The 16,851-nt window shown below is 36.7% G+C and overlaps 3 protein-coding genes across 3 annotated transcripts; 1 reads left to right on the forward strand and 2 right to left on the reverse strand.

The window, feature by feature from the left end:
• The first annotated feature begins 787 nt into the window (after positions 1-787).
• Positions 788-8,408, forward strand: LOC119985421 (kinesin-like protein KIN-14N). The gene is made up of 17 exons (XM_038829726.1): positions 788-1,018; positions 1,306-1,551; positions 1,686-1,830; positions 1,906-2,015; positions 2,131-2,250; positions 2,366-2,569; positions 3,802-3,978; positions 4,071-4,145; positions 4,251-4,397; positions 4,471-4,609; positions 4,728-4,837; positions 5,471-5,632; positions 5,753-5,961; positions 6,788-6,869; positions 6,994-7,098; positions 7,189-7,293; positions 8,017-8,408. The coding sequence occupies exons 1-17, from the start codon at positions 956-958 to the stop codon at positions 8,194-8,196; spliced, it is 2,379 nt and encodes a 792-aa protein (XP_038685654.1). The 5' UTR covers positions 788-955; the 3' UTR covers positions 8,197-8,408.
• Positions 8,409-8,622: 214 nt separating this feature from the next.
• On the reverse strand, positions 8,623-10,854 carry LOC119985423 (transcription factor ILR3). The gene is made up of 5 exons (XM_038829728.1): positions 10,544-10,854; positions 10,278-10,340; positions 9,462-9,539; positions 9,221-9,383; positions 8,623-9,090 (listed from the first exon to the last, which is right to left on the reverse strand). Exons 1-5 carry the CDS (start codon positions 10,657-10,659, stop codon positions 8,824-8,826), a joined length of 687 nt encoding a protein of 228 aa, XP_038685656.1. The 5' UTR covers positions 10,660-10,854; the 3' UTR covers positions 8,623-8,823.
• Positions 10,855-12,549: 1,695 nt separating this feature from the next.
• On the reverse strand, positions 12,550-14,966 carry LOC119985422 (probable galacturonosyltransferase 12). Its single transcript, XM_038829727.1, has 6 exons — positions 14,654-14,966; positions 14,227-14,282; positions 14,000-14,155; positions 13,327-13,917; positions 12,937-13,239; positions 12,550-12,840 (listed from the first exon to the last, which is right to left on the reverse strand). The coding sequence occupies exons 1-6, from the start codon at positions 14,862-14,864 to the stop codon at positions 12,556-12,558; spliced, it is 1,602 nt and encodes a 533-aa protein (XP_038685655.1). The 5' UTR covers positions 14,865-14,966; the 3' UTR covers positions 12,550-12,555.
• Between the last annotated feature and the right edge of the window lie 1,885 nt (positions 14,967-16,851).

The following is a 16,851-nucleotide window of genomic DNA, read 5'->3' on the forward strand; positions in this document are numbered from 1 at the left end:
GTTAAAGCAAGTGTGAAAATGAACCAAAGAGAGTTGTCATGAAAACTCCATCTAAGCTTGTATTAATTATTATGTATGCAAAATGACATACAAGATTAGGGGTGTACTAAAGAGAGTGCGGGTCTGATGACCCGAAGTTAGAGTTATATCGAATGTCCAAAGGGTGAACTTGTATGATGTCATTCTCAATTAAAAAAACCAACCATAGAAATTATAGCCACAAAAATGATATCATTTTTTTTTTTCATTTTAAGTAGGGTTTAATGGGGGCGAGAGGAGTGAGAGTGAGAGTGAGAATTAGAATTAGAATGGCTCGCCCTTTATTCATCTTTTTACAAATCTTATTCGTTGTAATTTCATCATCATCATTCGGGTCTTTATTCCAAAAATTTAGGGTCGGTTACACGAGCCTTTATTCGTTGTAATTTGTCACATTTAAATTGTAAGTCCTTTTTTTTTTTTGTGAAATCAAACACTTAAACAAAAAAATATTATTTTATTTCAAAAAAAATATTAGAATAGAAATATATGACTAAAATAAAAGGGCAATCTAGGCATAACAAAAAAATTTAAACTGATCTCTCTCCCTTACGAACACTGCCAATGCCGGATACAATTAAAAAAAAAAATTTCAAAACCTCAACGGTAATAATAAAATCTACATTTCCTTTTATATCCCTGAAAGAAATATACCGTCAGTGTGAGAGACAGACGATCTTTTCTTCCTTATTTTGTTAATTATTTTTCAGATTTTGAATAAAAAATTAATTTCTTTGTCTCCCAGAAGTCAGAACCAGTCGCCCAGCTCTTCTCTCTGTTCTGTACTTCCTGCTCGTAAAAGCAACGGCTGTGATTGGAATCGGTGGCTTCCAATGCAAACATGGCCCCACATTCTCTCTGCTAGACCGACTTACGATCTCTAACCCCCTCTTCTTACTGTTTTGTCTCCTTCATAATGGCCTCCAAGAACCAGAATAGGCCTCCAAGAACCCATAAGAACGTCACAAGTTCACCAAATGTGAGTTGTAATACCATTTCAAGATTTGGGTTTTAGTCTTCGTCTTCTGTCTATTGATGGGTCTCTTTAAATTTCCAATTTTTGTAATTTCTGTTCAGTAAATTTTCTTTGAGTGTCGGAGTCGCAAAGTGGGTTGCTTCAATTTCCCCTTTGCGCCTTTTCCTTGGCGGTGCTTCTAATCGTTATTCTTTCTGGTGAATTATTGTGGGGTTTTCCTTTCAAGATTGTGTTGCTAAATGATCTTCTTGACTTCTTCTTTTTTGTGTGAATTTTTGTGGGATTTGTAGGAGAAGTGTATCGGTGACGAGATGAGTATTAGTAGGTGCCAAAAAGTTGAAGAAATGGTTGGGCCCACAAATAACGGCATAATCCGGCGAGCATTTTCGGTTGTAAATGGCGGCCAAGATCTTCTCCCAAATAGTAATCCAACGAGTAATGCGGGATCAGAATATGGTGGTTTTGAATTCACAAGAGAGGATGTTGATGCATTGTTGAGTGAGAAAATGAAGTACAAAAACAAGTACAATTACAAGGTTAGCTTTTGTGTGATTGTGTGCTTATTTCTGATTTAGCATTCAATCTTAAATGGAAATTGTAGGTTTCATTTAGTTGTTGGAGTATTTGGTAATGCTTATGATATTATTTGTCTCCTTTTTTTTTTTTGCAGGAGAGATGTGATAATATGATGGACTACATAAGGAGGCTTAGACTCTGTATCAGATGGTTTCAGGAGCTTGAGGGAGATTATTTGTTTGAGATGGAGAAGTTGAGGAATGAGCTAGAATTGACTGAACGACGATTAGCTGAAATGGGTATGGTTGATTGCTGTAGTATCATTGAAGTTTTGATTGAATTAGTCTTTTAAAATTTTTTGTATTTGATTGTAGAGATGCAATTAAAAAACAAAGATGAAGAACTGAATTTGATTATTGCGGAATTGAGAAAGAGTCTTGCTTCTTTACAAGAGAAACTTAGCAAAGAAGAATCAGATAAATTGGTAAGAAATTCACGTTAAAAACAAATAGGCAATCATCAAATTCCTTCTGCTTCTGCTTATTGTTGTTTCTTATGCATTTTTTCCTCTTTTTATTGATATGTGATATAAAAATCAGGTTGCAATGGATGCTCTTGCAAATGAGAAAGAGGGTAGAATTAGTATGGAGAAGTCACAAGCGAATCTCTCGGAGGAGCTTGGCAAAGCTCAAGGAGAGCTCCAAAGTGCTAATCAGAGGGTAACATATTGCAATTTGATCTGAATTCAATGAAATTCTTTTTCCCAGTTATCTTTCCCATTTCAGTTTCTATATGACGTGATCTAGTTTGTGCTCATGTGTTTCTGCTCTGCAGATAGCATCCATCAATGATATGTACAAGTTACTCCAGGAATACAATTCAAGCTTACAGGTGTACAATAGTAAACTTCAGACAGATCTTGATGCAGCCCATGAAACTATTAGGCGTGGAGAGACAGAGAAAGCTTCCATGGTAGAGAACCTTAGCAACTTAAGGGGTCAATACCATTCTTTGCAAGATCAGTTTACTTCATCAAAAGTAAGCCCCTTTTTTTTTCCTCTTTCCCTTCTATATAATCTAGGCATCTGGCAATCAATTATGCAACAGCGTTGTAGGAACTTGAGCCTGCCAAAATAATAGATATTTATCCCCAGGATACTAATCAAGTAATCATCAAGCTCCTTGTCTAAACGCAGGCTTTGTTTGTGCTTTAATTTTAATTTGTACATACAATTTTCATGACATTTATAGATTTTCAGAATGAAATAAACTGCGAAGTTACAATGTAATAAGAGTACAAAAGCGAAAATGGGTCAAAGTCAAACTAATGTTAGTTTTGTATACCTGATCCTCAGTAAAATAATTTACCAACTAATAGTGGATGAGCTGTGTATGGTGATCTCCAAGGTTTTTTGTCAAGAAAAACCTCCACAGTTAATTAAAACTCTTTTTTATTGAGCTCTAGTTTTCAGACTTGTTGCCGGAGAAAACATAAGCTGAAAGTGATTGAAGTTTTTAATGTCCCCTTTAGCACCTAGAAGTGGGTGAATGAGAAAGGCTAATTTCTTAGGCACTGGTTCAATAAGTTTTGATGTAGCTTTAATAAACTACAGTTTTGAAATTTTGAGTAAACGGATGAAGAGGAATATGTTTGCACTTTTGGAAGTCAGAACCCTTTACCTTCTCATAAATTTTGATGGGCAAAAGGTTCACTTGCTGTTTTTTTTTTGTGTGTGTGTGAGGTTCAAGGTTGGGGGCTATAGTAGGGAAGGAGGGTGGGAGGGGGAGGAGAATGAATGACCATTGTCAATGAGAAGAAGTTCTGAAGAACTGAAGTAGGTGACTTTTATGCAATAAATTAGATGGTTTGCATTTCCTAATCAAGAGATTTCATCTGGCATTCCTGACATTATGTGCTTGTGCAAATGTCGGTACCTACCTAGAACTGTACAGTGTACATACCTCTAAGTCTAGGATCATTAATAAAGTCATTAGTCTTAAAAAATTCACTTCTACATTTAAATATTTTTTTACATGTATGAAATTATGCAACTTCGATGATTTGTGAATTGAGTATATCCTTATGATTGTAGATTTTTGAGGTTTTAGAAATGATTTCTAAGAAATAACTTAAAGACCAAAAATTTCCATCTTCAATTCATTCCAACTTGGCAGTTGGATATTTATCTTCCATTACTTTCTTGTGTTGTTTGTAAATAAATCTGTTGTTTGATATCTGATGTATTTATATTGGCTTTGTAATTTATTAGGATTCCCTACTTGAAACCACAAGACAGAAGGATGCTTTATTAAATGAAGTTGTTAGCCTTAGGGCAGAGTTACAACAAGTTAGAGATGATCGTGATTGCCAACAATCGAAAGCGGAAGCTTTAACAACGGAGTTGGCTAATTACAAAGAAATGGCAACAAAATCAAATGAATTAGAGGTATGTTTTTGTGGCTATTATTTGGTTCTATATGAAAATATTAAGTAAATTTAACCTCATAATCTATCTGAGATCTACTATTTCTTCTGCAGGGAAGATGTTTATCACAAAGTCAACAGCTGAGGATGGTGCAGGACCAACTAGAAGCTGCAGAGAAGAAACTGCAGGTATTACATGCTCTCTTAGGAAATTATGAATGCTCTTAATTTAAGGTGCCATTAACTTGTAGAATTGGCAGATTATTTTCTGATAGTTATTTACTGAATTTTTAGATGTCTGATATGTCTGCATTGGAGACAAGAATTGAATTTGAAGGGCAAAAGCAGCTCTTAAGTGAGATGCAAAGTCGCTTAGAAGATGCAGAATTCAAACTAATTGAAGGAGAGAAGCTGCGTAAAAGGTTGCATAACACCATATTGGTAATGATCTTACACCTTAATCGAACAAATATTTGATGTCTGTTTATCTTACTGAATCCTGTTTGCGCTACAGGAACTAAAAGGAAATATCCGAGTATTTTGTAGAGTACGACCTCTGCTGCCCGATGATGTTTCTGGCACTGAAGGGAAGATTATATCTTATCCCTCTTCAACAGAAGCTCAGGGACGCGGGATTGAGTTGCTGCAAAATGGTAAATTGTAATAGTTCTATGCTACAAAAGAAAGGTTATTTGTGGAATGTGATGTTATCTTGATTTTGTTCATTATGTCCAAACTGAGGAGCTAATATCAAGTTCATGTTGCCATTAGGACAAAAACATTCATTCACTTTCGATAAAGTCTTCACGCCGGAGGCAATGCAAGAGGATGTTTTTGTCGAAATTTCACAGCTTGTTCAAAGTGCTCTAGATGGGTATAAGGTATATATTGAAGTTCCATCTGGCATATCTTGAATTATTTGAATAAACTTTCAAAGTTTATTTGCTAGTCCTATGTGGAAAGTCTCGATGATATTTTTTATTGGCTCTCATCCATGCTGTTGCATATATTAATGATTATCACCAAAATCTCATAAAGTGGAGATGGTTTTTTTCAGCCGATATGTAAGCAGTCACTGGTTCAATTCTTGAAAATAGCCTCTCCACATATTATGTGGGGGTAAGGTTTGCATACATCATGCCTATCCCTGACTCTGCTCATTGCGGGAGCCCTATGCACGGGAGTTGTTTACCTTTTACCTATGTTAGCAATGTGATGTTTAGATCTTTTGCGTAACTGGCAAAGACACCATGATAAAATGTTTATGTTCCAAAATATGCATTTGCATTTGTTGTGTACCACTCTGATATGTCAATTTGAGATTTTAAGTGATAGCTTTTGATCCTGTCATAATCTTCGTCGTGCTGCTGCTCTCTGCTGTATATTTCCAATTGACTTGAGCTTCTCCCTTATTTTCTTCAATAATTATAATTATAAAGAGAAATAAGAAGTATGATAAGTATATTGCTAGCATTATATGTTCTTAATAAAGTAATGTTACTTTCCTTTCCCAGGTTTGCATCTTTGCCTATGGCCAGACAGGTTCAGGAAAAACATATACCATGATGGGTAAGCCAGGACATCCTGAGCAGAAAGGGTTGATACCCCGATCATTAGAACAAATATTCCAAACCAAACAAGCCCTTGAAACTCAAGGCTGGAAATATGACATGCAGGTAATAATTCTGGATTGTAGGTGTCAATCAGCCTGGAAATATATGGCATGCATCTTTGCATAGATGCCTGATTTCTATGCATAATACTGGATTTTATTTATCATTTTCTAATTTTTGCAGGTGTCAATGCTGGAAATATACAACGAAACAATTCGTGATTTGTTGTCAACAAATCGAGATGCGTCACGAATAGAAAATGGTACAGCTGGCAAACAATATGCCATTAAACACGATGCAGATGGGAATACTCAGGTATCTGATCTCACTGTTGTGGATGTCTGCACTAAGAGAGAGGTTACATTTCTTTTGGATCGTGCTGCTCATAGTAGGTAAGTAAGTTAGGATAAACACTCCTCTAGTTAATATCGTTATCAAATGTTGTAATTCAGTTAATCGTTTTGATTTATATCCTTATGGATCGTGGTTGGCGGTGCTTTGCATTTAATGAACTGTTCATGTTACTGTTATAATAATTCGATTCTAGGCAAAAACGACAACTAGACAAATCAAAAGCATAAAAGAGAACAAACTATAACTCATATGTTTTACTTGGTTCGACAGCATGTCTGCATCCAGGGGAGTTAACCTTATTTTATTAATAGTATATTAAAATTTGGATCTTCAGATAGGTTTGCAATATTCATATCCTCAAACTCAAATGAAACAGGGATATCTTGTATGAAAATTCTCAAAATATACTCCTGTATTATACTGTCGCAAACCCGTGGTTGCTATTGTCAAACACACACATTCATAATTAGGTTAGGAGGTCACTTTTTTTTTCTTCTATGAAAACATCGAACCAATGTGAAGATAGTCAAAGAAAATGCTACACCATGCTGGTATGTTTCATACTCGTCTTTTGTTGCCCCCGAGGCAAAAGAAATAGGAAGTTTTTGGCTCATTTTCAATGATTATACTCACATGTACGTATAGATTTTGTGACCTTTATACCTTTGGGGAATTAAATGTTTTATATTTTTGAGCCTGTTAGAGAATACATTTTGGTTGAAACAGGGGGTTTGGTATTAGAAAACTTGGTGCAATACATGACATTATAAGTACTACAAAAATTATTACATCTTACTTTTCTTTGACTTGTTGATTTGATTTGAGAGGATTTGGAATCACAAATTGAGTATCTGTTACTCTCAGGTCTGTTGGCAAGACCCAGATGAATGAGCAATCATCAAGAAGCCATTTTGTTTTCACATTGCGGATATCTGGTGTCAATGAGGTGATAAAACTTGTCTCCGGTTATACTAGATAATCTAAATTAAAGTGTTGCACATGGTACTATTACATTTTCTTCTTTAATTTTCTTGTTATGACTTTGGTTGTTTCAAAATTACTATCTTTAGAGCACTGAACAACAAGTACAAGGTGTCTTGAATCTCATTGATCTTGCTGGAAGTGAACGTCTTTCCAAGAGTGGCTCAACAGGGGATCGATTGAAGGAAACCCAAGTATTTGACAAAACTATAATTTCTTACATTTTCAATTTGATTCTCATATTTCTTTTTTTGTGGCAATGATTTTTCCCCCTATATTATCAGGCGATCAACAAAAGTTTATCATCTTTGAGTGATGTTATTTTTGCTCTGGCAAAGAAGGAGGACTTTGTACCCTTCAGAAACTCAAAGCTCACTTATCTGCTTCAGGTAATTAATGATATGACTTCTCAATATGTTTTATTTCAGCTATTAGTTATTATGCTATCCTTTGTTTTCTTGTACAAGAGATCATGGCGGAGTCTCATGTTTTTTGCCTTAGATATACGAAATCAAATCTCTTCATTATCGAATCGCCGATGATCACCCCTAGGCAGAAAATTATTATTCAGTGAATCATATCGGAAATCCATCTTCTCAAGCATATGATTCAATGATGTTACGATAGGAATATATTGGTTTGAAGAGAGACAAGTACGTGATTCAGGGTATCCTTGGAACAAATGAAGGTAATATGGAAAACAGTAAAATACAACTTGGCGGACTTTCAGACAAACGTCGTCTCTGCCCTTTGACTGTTTTTAAAGCAGCTTCATTTGGCTCAAGCATAAATAGTTTTGGATTGCATGTCCATATCTCTGAGCTATGGTTGTGTAACTTTCTGGTACCAGAAGAATCCCATAAATAGCATCAGGTTGAGGTGAGGTTGGTGTTGTATCAGTCTTTTTACTAAAAAATGCTTTGAGTGAAATACTGGAGAGTGGTCTTGATAGCCGCCCCATAAGATTTCATTCATCCCTTTACTGAGCTACTTTTTTTTGATCTATGAACACTTGGTATGAATGAGGAGGATCCGGTTTCTTATGCTTTATTTTCCATTATACTGGTTTGATTCTTAATCTTCTGTTTTTCTTTGGACCCATACTAAACCAGCCATGTCTTGGGGGAGACTCAAAGACCCTAATGTTTGTTAACATTTCTCCGGAGCCCTCCTCAATGGGTGAGTCGCTGTGCTCACTGAGGTTTGCAGCAAGGGTGAATGCTTGCGAGATTGGTGTTCCCAGACGACAAACAAATGTGCGCACTTCAGATTCTCGGTTGAGCTTTGGGTGATATATGTAAGCTAAAGCAGTGATTCTGTGTCTCCCTTGGATTAGTATAGTTTATCTGTACGCGTCCCAAGTACTCGTAAATTGAAGAGAGTGACTCTTAACATTTATTGGTCATAACTTGTATAGCAAAGAAATCATTGTGCTTGTATACCATTGACGGATTCAACCATTTAACTAATATCAAATTTATCAGTTCTGCTGAACTGGGTTCTCTGGAGAGTCATCCATGACTGGAATTTCTACTTGGTATCTAGGTTACCTTTTCTAGGGTGGTCGAGAGGCAAGTCTTGCCTTTGGAGAATTGCTTCATCTTTGGAGCTTGGTCGGGTTGAAGAAGATAGGGAGGATTGACTAGATAGAGAGCAGATTCTGGGTTGGGAGAGAGGTGAAGGAAAGAAAGGAAAATGATAGCCATATGAAACATTCATGATCAAAGCATAGGTTGCCGGATGAAATTATTATAATATACATCTTAAAACCAGCTAACACTTTATAGAAGATCCAGAGATGCAGTGGTCAGTCACCCACAGAATCCAATTACAAGACTTCAGAGAAAACTAATTCAGTTGAGAAACAATTACACTTGTTGGTGGCAAAATGCAAACCAAAATCAATGCAGGCAGCCAGCTTACGCGACTGGCGGGCGCAATACATGATCTTGCGAGGTATCCACCGCAGCAGGTGGCATGAATTGCCACATTGCAACTCCTGGATAGCCAATAAAAGGCATCAATTTGTTGCCAGGAGCTTGGCCTTGAGCAGCAAATGCAGCAGGGATTGCTGAAGGGGGTGGCATGAAACTAGGTTGTACATTATTAGTCTTCAGGTGCTGCTCTAGCTTCTCTTTCTCTGCCTTTAGTCTCTGTTTCTCATCACGAAGCTCATTCTTCTCAGCCTACACAAGAAAGAAGTTTAGTGGACCTGGTGACAAAGTAACTCAATATGCTTTGCTGTCAATCTTTATCGGGACATATCATTAGTTTATAAAGCCAACCACTTCCCGTAAATAAGATACAGTGACTAACCTTCAATTCTTTAATCTTCTCTTGGAGATTCGAATTTGAGTCCTTCAACGCCTGGGCTTCACCACGTAGTTGTGTTACCATTCGGACAGCATCAATCAAAATAGCAGCCTTGTCAGTTTTGGGAGGCCTTCCAGGCTCCAGAATAGAGCCCAATTCCACAAACCTATCACGTGCACAAAATATAAATTTTCATGTCCTTATATGTGTGTGCATGAGAGAGACAGAGTGAGAGAGAAAGTACTTGTCATTTAGCCTATCCCTCCGGAGCTTCTCCCTGCACGCTTTGGAGCTAGACGCAGCACATGATTCAGATCTACCCCTGCATCAAGAACAAATATGAGAGGAAAAGGCAGGACAACATTCCTCATAAACTACGTGATAAGCCAAAGTCTGTACATACATAAATAGAAATCTAAACTAGTATAACCTCAACTGTATGCTCCTCTCATACTTCTGTCAAATCAGTTTGGCATTCATAATGCAAAGATGTTTCAAGATATTTATATCAATACCATCATATCAAGGTCTTTCATAATTTCATATTGCCAATGCAATGCAGACAGTATAGCAACATTGCAGGAAGATTATATATTGCAGATCAGTTCAAAGGATATTCAATCAATGCAAATACTCCAAGAAAAGTAACACATTTTCAATATTAAAAAAATAAACAAATAAAGACAAAGTTCTATTCCAAGGCGAACGCCAGCAAACAGGTACAAAGATAAATGCGAGAAACACATTAGAAGCGATCAGGTAACATTATTATCCATAGTGGCTTAATATCTCCCAGATCAACAACAATGCATTGCCTGAAAGCGTGTTGATAAGTGATTGGAAATCATATGTTAATAGTCTCCCACCCCCCAACACCAAACCATCACAAAAATAAAGGGTAGGTGAACAAAATTGCTGGAACTTAGTCAAGTGAACAGAAAGATGATGACCAATATTATAAAATTTCACCAAGAAGAGTGACAGTCGATTTTTTAAAGAGCATTTCTCAATTGTTCCTTTAAAGCTAAATACAGAAAGTGGCATGACAGAAGCTGAGTACCTCTTCTTTGAGTTGGGTTCCTTATGTACATCCGCATCCCCAAAAGAACCATCGATTTCCACGCTAAGAATCAATCACAATAGAAAAGGAAAATATGAGAGAATACATCCCAACACAGAGAAATAACAAAATGGAACTGTAGAAAATCAAAGAAAATACCGCACGGATCAAATTATCAGTCAATTGAGAAACCCTAATTTAACAGACCAAAACATCAATCAATCGAAATTCAGAAACCCTAACTGGAAAAAAGAGATATTATTTACCCGCCATCGTTAGAGGAGCCATTGAGGGCCTTTACGGGCCAATTGAAGCCGGGAACAGGGATATCGTCCATAAACCCAAAATCCGACAGCCAATTGGTGTTCTCAGGGGAGACCATTTTTCCGGGTTGATGGGTGCTTGAATTAGTGCCGGAAAACTAGAACGATTTTCCGGCAGTGGATTCTATCAGGAAAAATATTTCTATGTGGCAAAATTCAGCGTCAATGGCGTTTGGGAACAAAGAAAATGAGATTTGTTCTCGGGAAAGAGAATCTTTGACTATCTGAACTTGATTTGATTTGATTTGGGGAATTCTTTTGGAGGTTCGGTTCCACGAGATGGGGGCCATCAAGCACTCATCCAGTAAACGGCTCCGTGGGCTTGGGCTTTCAGGCCCACCCATATCCGTAAAGGTAAGGAAACTCCATTGATTTTAATTTTTAAAGACATTTTTTTTTAAAGTAACCCACTTATCCATCAGATAACTGACTGATAAATCCCGAACCATATGAAAGACCCTGCAATCCACATTGACCTGGAAAGATAACGCAGATGACATTAGCACACAATGGGTTGAGTAAGGATCAATCTCGCAAATTATGATAATGAAAATACTCACGGGACTTGAACTCACTATCTCTTGTTTGCACTAAGAATATCTAGGTCAGATTTATCACTTCAGTGAAAATGTATACTGTATTTACTTAATTATTTGCCTTTTTCTTGTCAATTGTTTAAACAAATAAGATAAATGTCTATATTTTGCAAGCCACAGAACCTGGTGGAATTTTTGTTTTTGTTTTTCCCTTTTACTGTACTGATGCATATATGATGTAAGGTGGCCATAGACTGTCTGAAGAGACAAGTATGGATGTCCATGAAACTATTATATATGATTATATGGTTGACGATATGCCGCATCTACATACAGTGCATGGATGGGATTGGTGCAAGTTGGCAAAGTACAACTTGGGCTGAAATTTTTTGATCCAATTGGGTTGTAAAGATTTTGAGAATGTGTATAACAAAGGGAATTTTTGAAATTCTGACCACAAACACACTAATAATATTATTGTTGGATTTATGGGTCACTATAGATACATCGGTTTTGCTGGGCTTTATTCTTTATAGGTTATCGTCAACGATACTTAGACCTAGAAAACGTGTTGTTAATGTGAGGTGGAAACTACAATTACGATTAAACCAATGTTTAATTAAGAGAATAAGCACTGAAATCCACGAGACAAGAGAGAAACACCTCCAAGTTTTGATTAGTTTATTAAAAGCAAAATGTCCCTAAAACCCTAAAAGACTCATGAGAGGCCGAAAGGGTCTAAACATGTAGAATTTGACAAAAATATGGTGGAACTAGTGGCATAGCGACTAGTCTTGAGATCCGCATTGAAACGAGTCTCTCGACCAAGTTTCGGGCAACTCTAACAATCTGTCTTTTCAATCCTACTAGTCAGTTGTTTTTTATTACTCTTGCCACTAATCCTACATCAGAGAGGATCTGAGTTTTACTTATAAACCACTCGACAATTAAATTATGAGTTATAACAGACCGATATGAGATTATAGTCTTTAACAGAAATAAAAGCAAAATAGCCCCTCTAGAATACACAAAGGGCCGAATATTTTGCTTTTATTGGAAGGCTTTGATGGTATCAAGTGGTTTTCATGTTTTGAAATATGCATAAATGACAATTATAAAATGAGAGTTTCATGTTGAGTTGGACAAATCAAGTGGTTGAACACACGTTGTCAATTTGATTCAAGATTTATTTATTTTTTCCTTTTTGGGTTTTTCTTGAATATTTTATTCTTTTGAATACAAAAATGATTTGAAAAATATCAATAATAGGAAAAAAAAAATGAAGAAATAAGAAAACCCATTTTGCTTCTATGATCTTACACCTTCTGCATTGAGGAGGCCTGCCTCAGATTTGTGAAGAACTCCACTTTCACTTTCTCTCATATACAAACAGTAGATATATATATATATATACCAAGTTTAAGATGGCCTTATGTGACAGCCTTTGATGAACTTATCTGAAAAATCTACATACTTAGCCCACAAAGGTCTTAGCTTCGGGAATGCTATATCAAGCCAAGGCTTTGCTCTCCCATTAAAATGAACAACACCAGCACTTTGAGCATCTGCATAGCTAGTATTCTCTTGGTACCCTAGCCCCAACATGTGCCAGAACCCATCGATAAACTCGACATGTCCATGGAATGCTATTAGACCTGGGGGTAATGTCCCCAGCTGCCACAAACTCAGGTCGGATTTCAAGTTCTGCAACACAAACAATGCAATGGTTATCAGAAATTTTTTTATGCAGAATTAGTTCTGAATTGAATTGCAGAGAGCTAGACCGTTTTCGTGCCTTACCTCTTCAACCCAGTAATGGTATGTAAGGCTAATGTTGGTCTTCCTCCAAGCCTCCAAGTCGAAAATGTTCATGCCATAAGCCCAAGCACATTCATTTGGATAAAAATTCTGTGCTATGAGAGGATGTGAGAAGTTCAAGTAGCTCTTGAATCGTTTCGACATTACAAACTTATCTTCTCCTTTACATGTCTCCACTGCCCCGTTAACCTTCCCCTTCATTTCGATGTCCCAAAGAGGCGATAAATCAGTTTGAACCACAATGTCATCATCCAGAAACACTACCTTGTCAAGACTTGGGAACAACTGCAAACAAGAGTAGATTTTGACTATTGATTCCATGGTTAATGGTACATGACAGTTGAATAAGAAATTGAATGATGTAATTGGTACCTCCGGTAGATATATCCGGATATGATTCATCACTGAATTGTACTTAGGACTTAAAGCTTGAAGCTTTGCTGCAATAACATGAGGTTTCTCACTATTATTTGCCACAATTGCTGATGATCCCCCTCTAAACTGTGACCGAACCTGCTGATCTTTCTCCATTGCTTCCAAAACCGGTACTTTCCCCCTCGAAAACCACTCAAAATGTTGCAATGCCTTGACCTCAATTATTGCAGGCGATAATTGATGCAGTGAGAACCATGCCTGCATTGGGTAGTAAGTCTTCCTATCTGTTATTATGTGCAGCACGAATTTGTTGGGGCGCAACGCGTTTTCAACGACTGATTTGGCAACAACAGATGCTGCAAGCACATTGTCTGAGGCCAGCACAAAGTGGAAGTAGGAGTTGTCTACAAGTGTAGGAACTAGTTCTGCTGACGGGAGCTGGAGGCGAGCTGCTGCATTGGTGGAGTGCTCATTTGCTAGTCTTAGAGCTAGGCAGTGAAGCTGTTTTGGTATAGTACTTGACGCGACGTGACGATACAGATATTCTTGTATTTTGGCTGTTCTAGTCCTTTGTTCCATTAGACAGACCTAAAAGGTATACCATAACACAGCATTGTAATGTAATTGAACAATTTTTTCTGATATGCAAGGTAGGAGAAGAGTGAAGTACCATTTCCCTAAGCTTTAGTGCAAAGGTTCTTGCATCTAATCTGCTGTTCTTGACTTCACTGATGAATTCCTCCATTGATTGAGGAATATCAGATCTTCCTTTTAATTCATCTTTGTTAATGGGTTCTTCCAACACTTGGTATATGACTTCAGGGACCTTCAACAAGAATAATCAGTAAACAAATCATTATTAGCACTAAAGATATCATTTATGGTTTAGGAGATTACAGCTGAGTCAATCCTTCTTCCGAAAATCCCCGGCCCGAGCCTCTTCCCCAAGCAACCTACCATTGTAATCAAAATAAAGATTAGGTTAGCTACTCTAACTTAGTAACAACCACTCTTTGTTACAGTTATAATCAAGGTTATATAGCAGAGAGAACGAATCATTGAATTCATAGAGAATTCGTGAGAGAGAGCTCGTTTTCAGTTTTTTTAATTTTTCCGCATTAGTTAGTTGCTAATCGTATTGATCGTGAACGTCTTGAACTATTTCCCCGCACAACATGTTATTGATTGACATAATACAAGAAAAGATTAAATTATAACTTACATTGCTGACAAAAAAAAAATGGAATTCTGTTTTTCATTATAGATTGAAAAAACAGAAAATGAAGAACGTGAATGTAAAAAAAAGTCATGGATTGAAATGTACCAATTGTAGAACACTTGCTTTCTCCATCGATGCCATCGACAGTAGATAGAAGGAACACAAACCGGGCTAGGAATGTGAAGAACAAAAGGGAATAGAAGAGCATTCGATACGAAAACCGTCTACCCCCAACCTTCACTTTGATGAATTCTCTAACTCCTTTTCCTGGAAGCAATGTTACATGCCTCAAACTTGGTGATATATGAAGCTGCATTTTCTATTTTGTTGTTTGTGAAAATTTATACAACCCAACAAATAGCAAGAGAAATGGAAGCTGTTCTTCTTCTGGGTTATTTCATATGGCAATCAACCAAGAATTGCAAGAACCCATGTTGGGGAATTGCTGTAAAAGGAAGGATTTTTTATGTGAGTTTGTTGCTATCAGTCACCTAAACTTGCTTAAAATGTAGGCGAGACACATATATGTTTATATATCTATACACACACACACACACTTATATATATATATATATATATATATAAGGCAGAAGACGGGGGTTGTTAAAGAGAAAGAGACATGGGACTTGCAAGAGAGCTTGTGCTTGTCTTCTGATGCTGGTTTTATGGCTTGGTGTTGAAGGTGGGAAGTTGAGAGACTAGAAACCAGAAAACAAATAAAGAAATGATATATATATATATATATTTGTGCATATGTGTAAGCAAATGAGAGGGGGATTGGTTGGTGTTACTTAGCTTTGCCTCAAAAGGAAACTTTTTCATAAGATCACAGAAGGGAAGTTTTGGGTTGTGACAGAGTACAGGGCTTCCAAATGGGAAAATGACCCTTCCTCCTATTTGAACTTTGTTGGTCAATGGAGTGAAATTACAGGAACTGTTTGCACATATATATATAACATTTTATGTAGATAAAGAGTTGTTAGTTGTTATTTGGTTGCTTTAACTGAAAATACGAACTTGAAAGGTTCATGGGCCTTTATTTTCCCGTATTTAGGCACTTATGGGCCTGACCCACCAACCCATTCATCTCCAATTTTTCTAGGCCCATTAGAATATATATATATATATATATACATAAAAATTCTCTTATGCGGAGATCCGCAACTTAAAAACTTGCGCACTCCACTTTTTAAGTGTATTCAAAAGTGTAATGGCAAGTGGGGCCCACTACTTTGGGTCCCACGTATTTTAAATCAATGGTGAGATTGAGGTGCGTAAGTTAATATAACTTGCGGGTGCCCGCATAAGAGAATTCCTGTATATATATGGATAGATAGGTAGATAGATAGATAGTTTTAATTACTGCTTCTTGGCCTGGCTTTGCAAACTTCTTGCTTACTACTTGTTTGAATCACAATCGTGATTGTGTTGGATATATTGGGGTGATCATTATGCATATATTATGTGTGTGTATGTATACATCTTATAGTAGTTGGATGATAATGGAGAAGTCCTAGGTTATTTAGGTTTCAATAACTCTTTTATTAAAAAGATTTATTTGTAAACAAACTCAAGGTTTATCTTAAACAATTAAGTGATACATGATTTTTAAAAGTGATAATTGATTATATTCTTAATAAAATAATATCAAAACCATATTACGATTACGTTGTTCTCATACAATGGGCGTCTCTGGTATAGCTCAAAATACATCAGTCTCATCCAATAGGCGCCCACAGTTTTGTTAATAATACAGGCGCCCGCAATCTTGTTAAGAATATAGGCGTCCGTAATTTTGTTAATAATATAAGTTCCCGTAGTTTTAATACAAGTTTTCGTAGTTTTGTTAATAATACAGGCTCCACATAGTTTTGTTAAGAATTTATGCGACCACAGTTTTGTTATTGAGGGTTCAAAAAACATCTATATAAACATAGATTGTGACATACTATCTCCCATCCAAATCTACAAATACAAACAAGTAGTCAACCATGAGTGTAGAGAGATGTGAGACTCAAAAAGAGAATGATGATGAAGACGAGAGATTGAAGCCATACGATTCAACCGTACATATATTGGATTAGTAATTCACCAAAAAAAATCCCCAAGATGAGGAAGAGAGTTAGGGAAAATGTGGGCGGGAAGCTCAAGAGCGTGCCGATAATGAACATGAAGAAGCTGATGAAGAAATACAAGAAAACGACTTGAACATGTTTCATGTATCGGCATGGTGGTGCATGTATGGCTTTGTACTAGTGTAATTGCTAGGTGTAGAATTAGGGTATGTATGTCTACAAAAGAAG

The sequence above is a fragment of the Tripterygium wilfordii genome, chromosome 19 (genome assembly GCF_013401445.1).
Source record: "Tripterygium wilfordii isolate XIE 37 chromosome 19, ASM1340144v1, whole genome shotgun sequence".
Classification (NCBI taxonomy): domain Eukaryota; kingdom Viridiplantae; phylum Streptophyta; class Magnoliopsida; order Celastrales; family Celastraceae; genus Tripterygium; species Tripterygium wilfordii.

Bases quoted from the DNA above. Each gene is read 5' to 3' on its own strand.
- LOC119985421 (XM_038829726.1), top strand. From the start codon at position 956: ATGGCCTCCAAGAACCAGAATAGGCCTCCAAGAACCCATAAGAACGTC. The intron at 1,552-1,685 runs GTTAGCTTTTGT...TTTTTTTTGCAG, and splicing joins AAAACAAGTACAATTACAAG to GAGAGATGTGATAATATGAT. The intron at 2,570-3,801 runs GTAAGCCCCTTT...GTAATTTATTAG, and splicing joins ATCAGTTTACTTCATCAAAA to GATTCCCTACTTGAAACCAC.
- LOC119985423 (XM_038829728.1), bottom strand. From the start codon at position 10,659: ATGGTCTCCCCTGAGAACACCAATTGGCTGTCGGATTTTGGGTTTATG. The intron at 9,540-10,277 runs GTACTCAGCTTC...TTCTTGATGCAG, and splicing joins GAACCCAACTCAAAGAAGAG to GGGTAGATCTGAATCATGTG. The intron at 9,091-9,220 runs GTTAGTCACTGT...TTTCTTGTGTAG, and splicing joins AGAAGATTAAAGAATTGAAG to GCTGAGAAGAATGAGCTTCG.
- LOC119985422 (XM_038829727.1), bottom strand. From the start codon at position 14,864: ATGCAGCTTCATATATCACCAAGTTTGAGGCATGTAACATTGCTTCCA. The intron at 14,283-14,653 runs GTACATTTCAAT...TTACAATGGTAG, and splicing joins AAGCAAGTGTTCTACAATTG to GTTGCTTGGGGAAGAGGCTC. The intron at 13,240-13,326 runs GTACCAATTACA...TCTTGTTTGCAG, and splicing joins TCCGGATATATCTACCGGAG to TTGTTCCCAAGTCTTGACAA.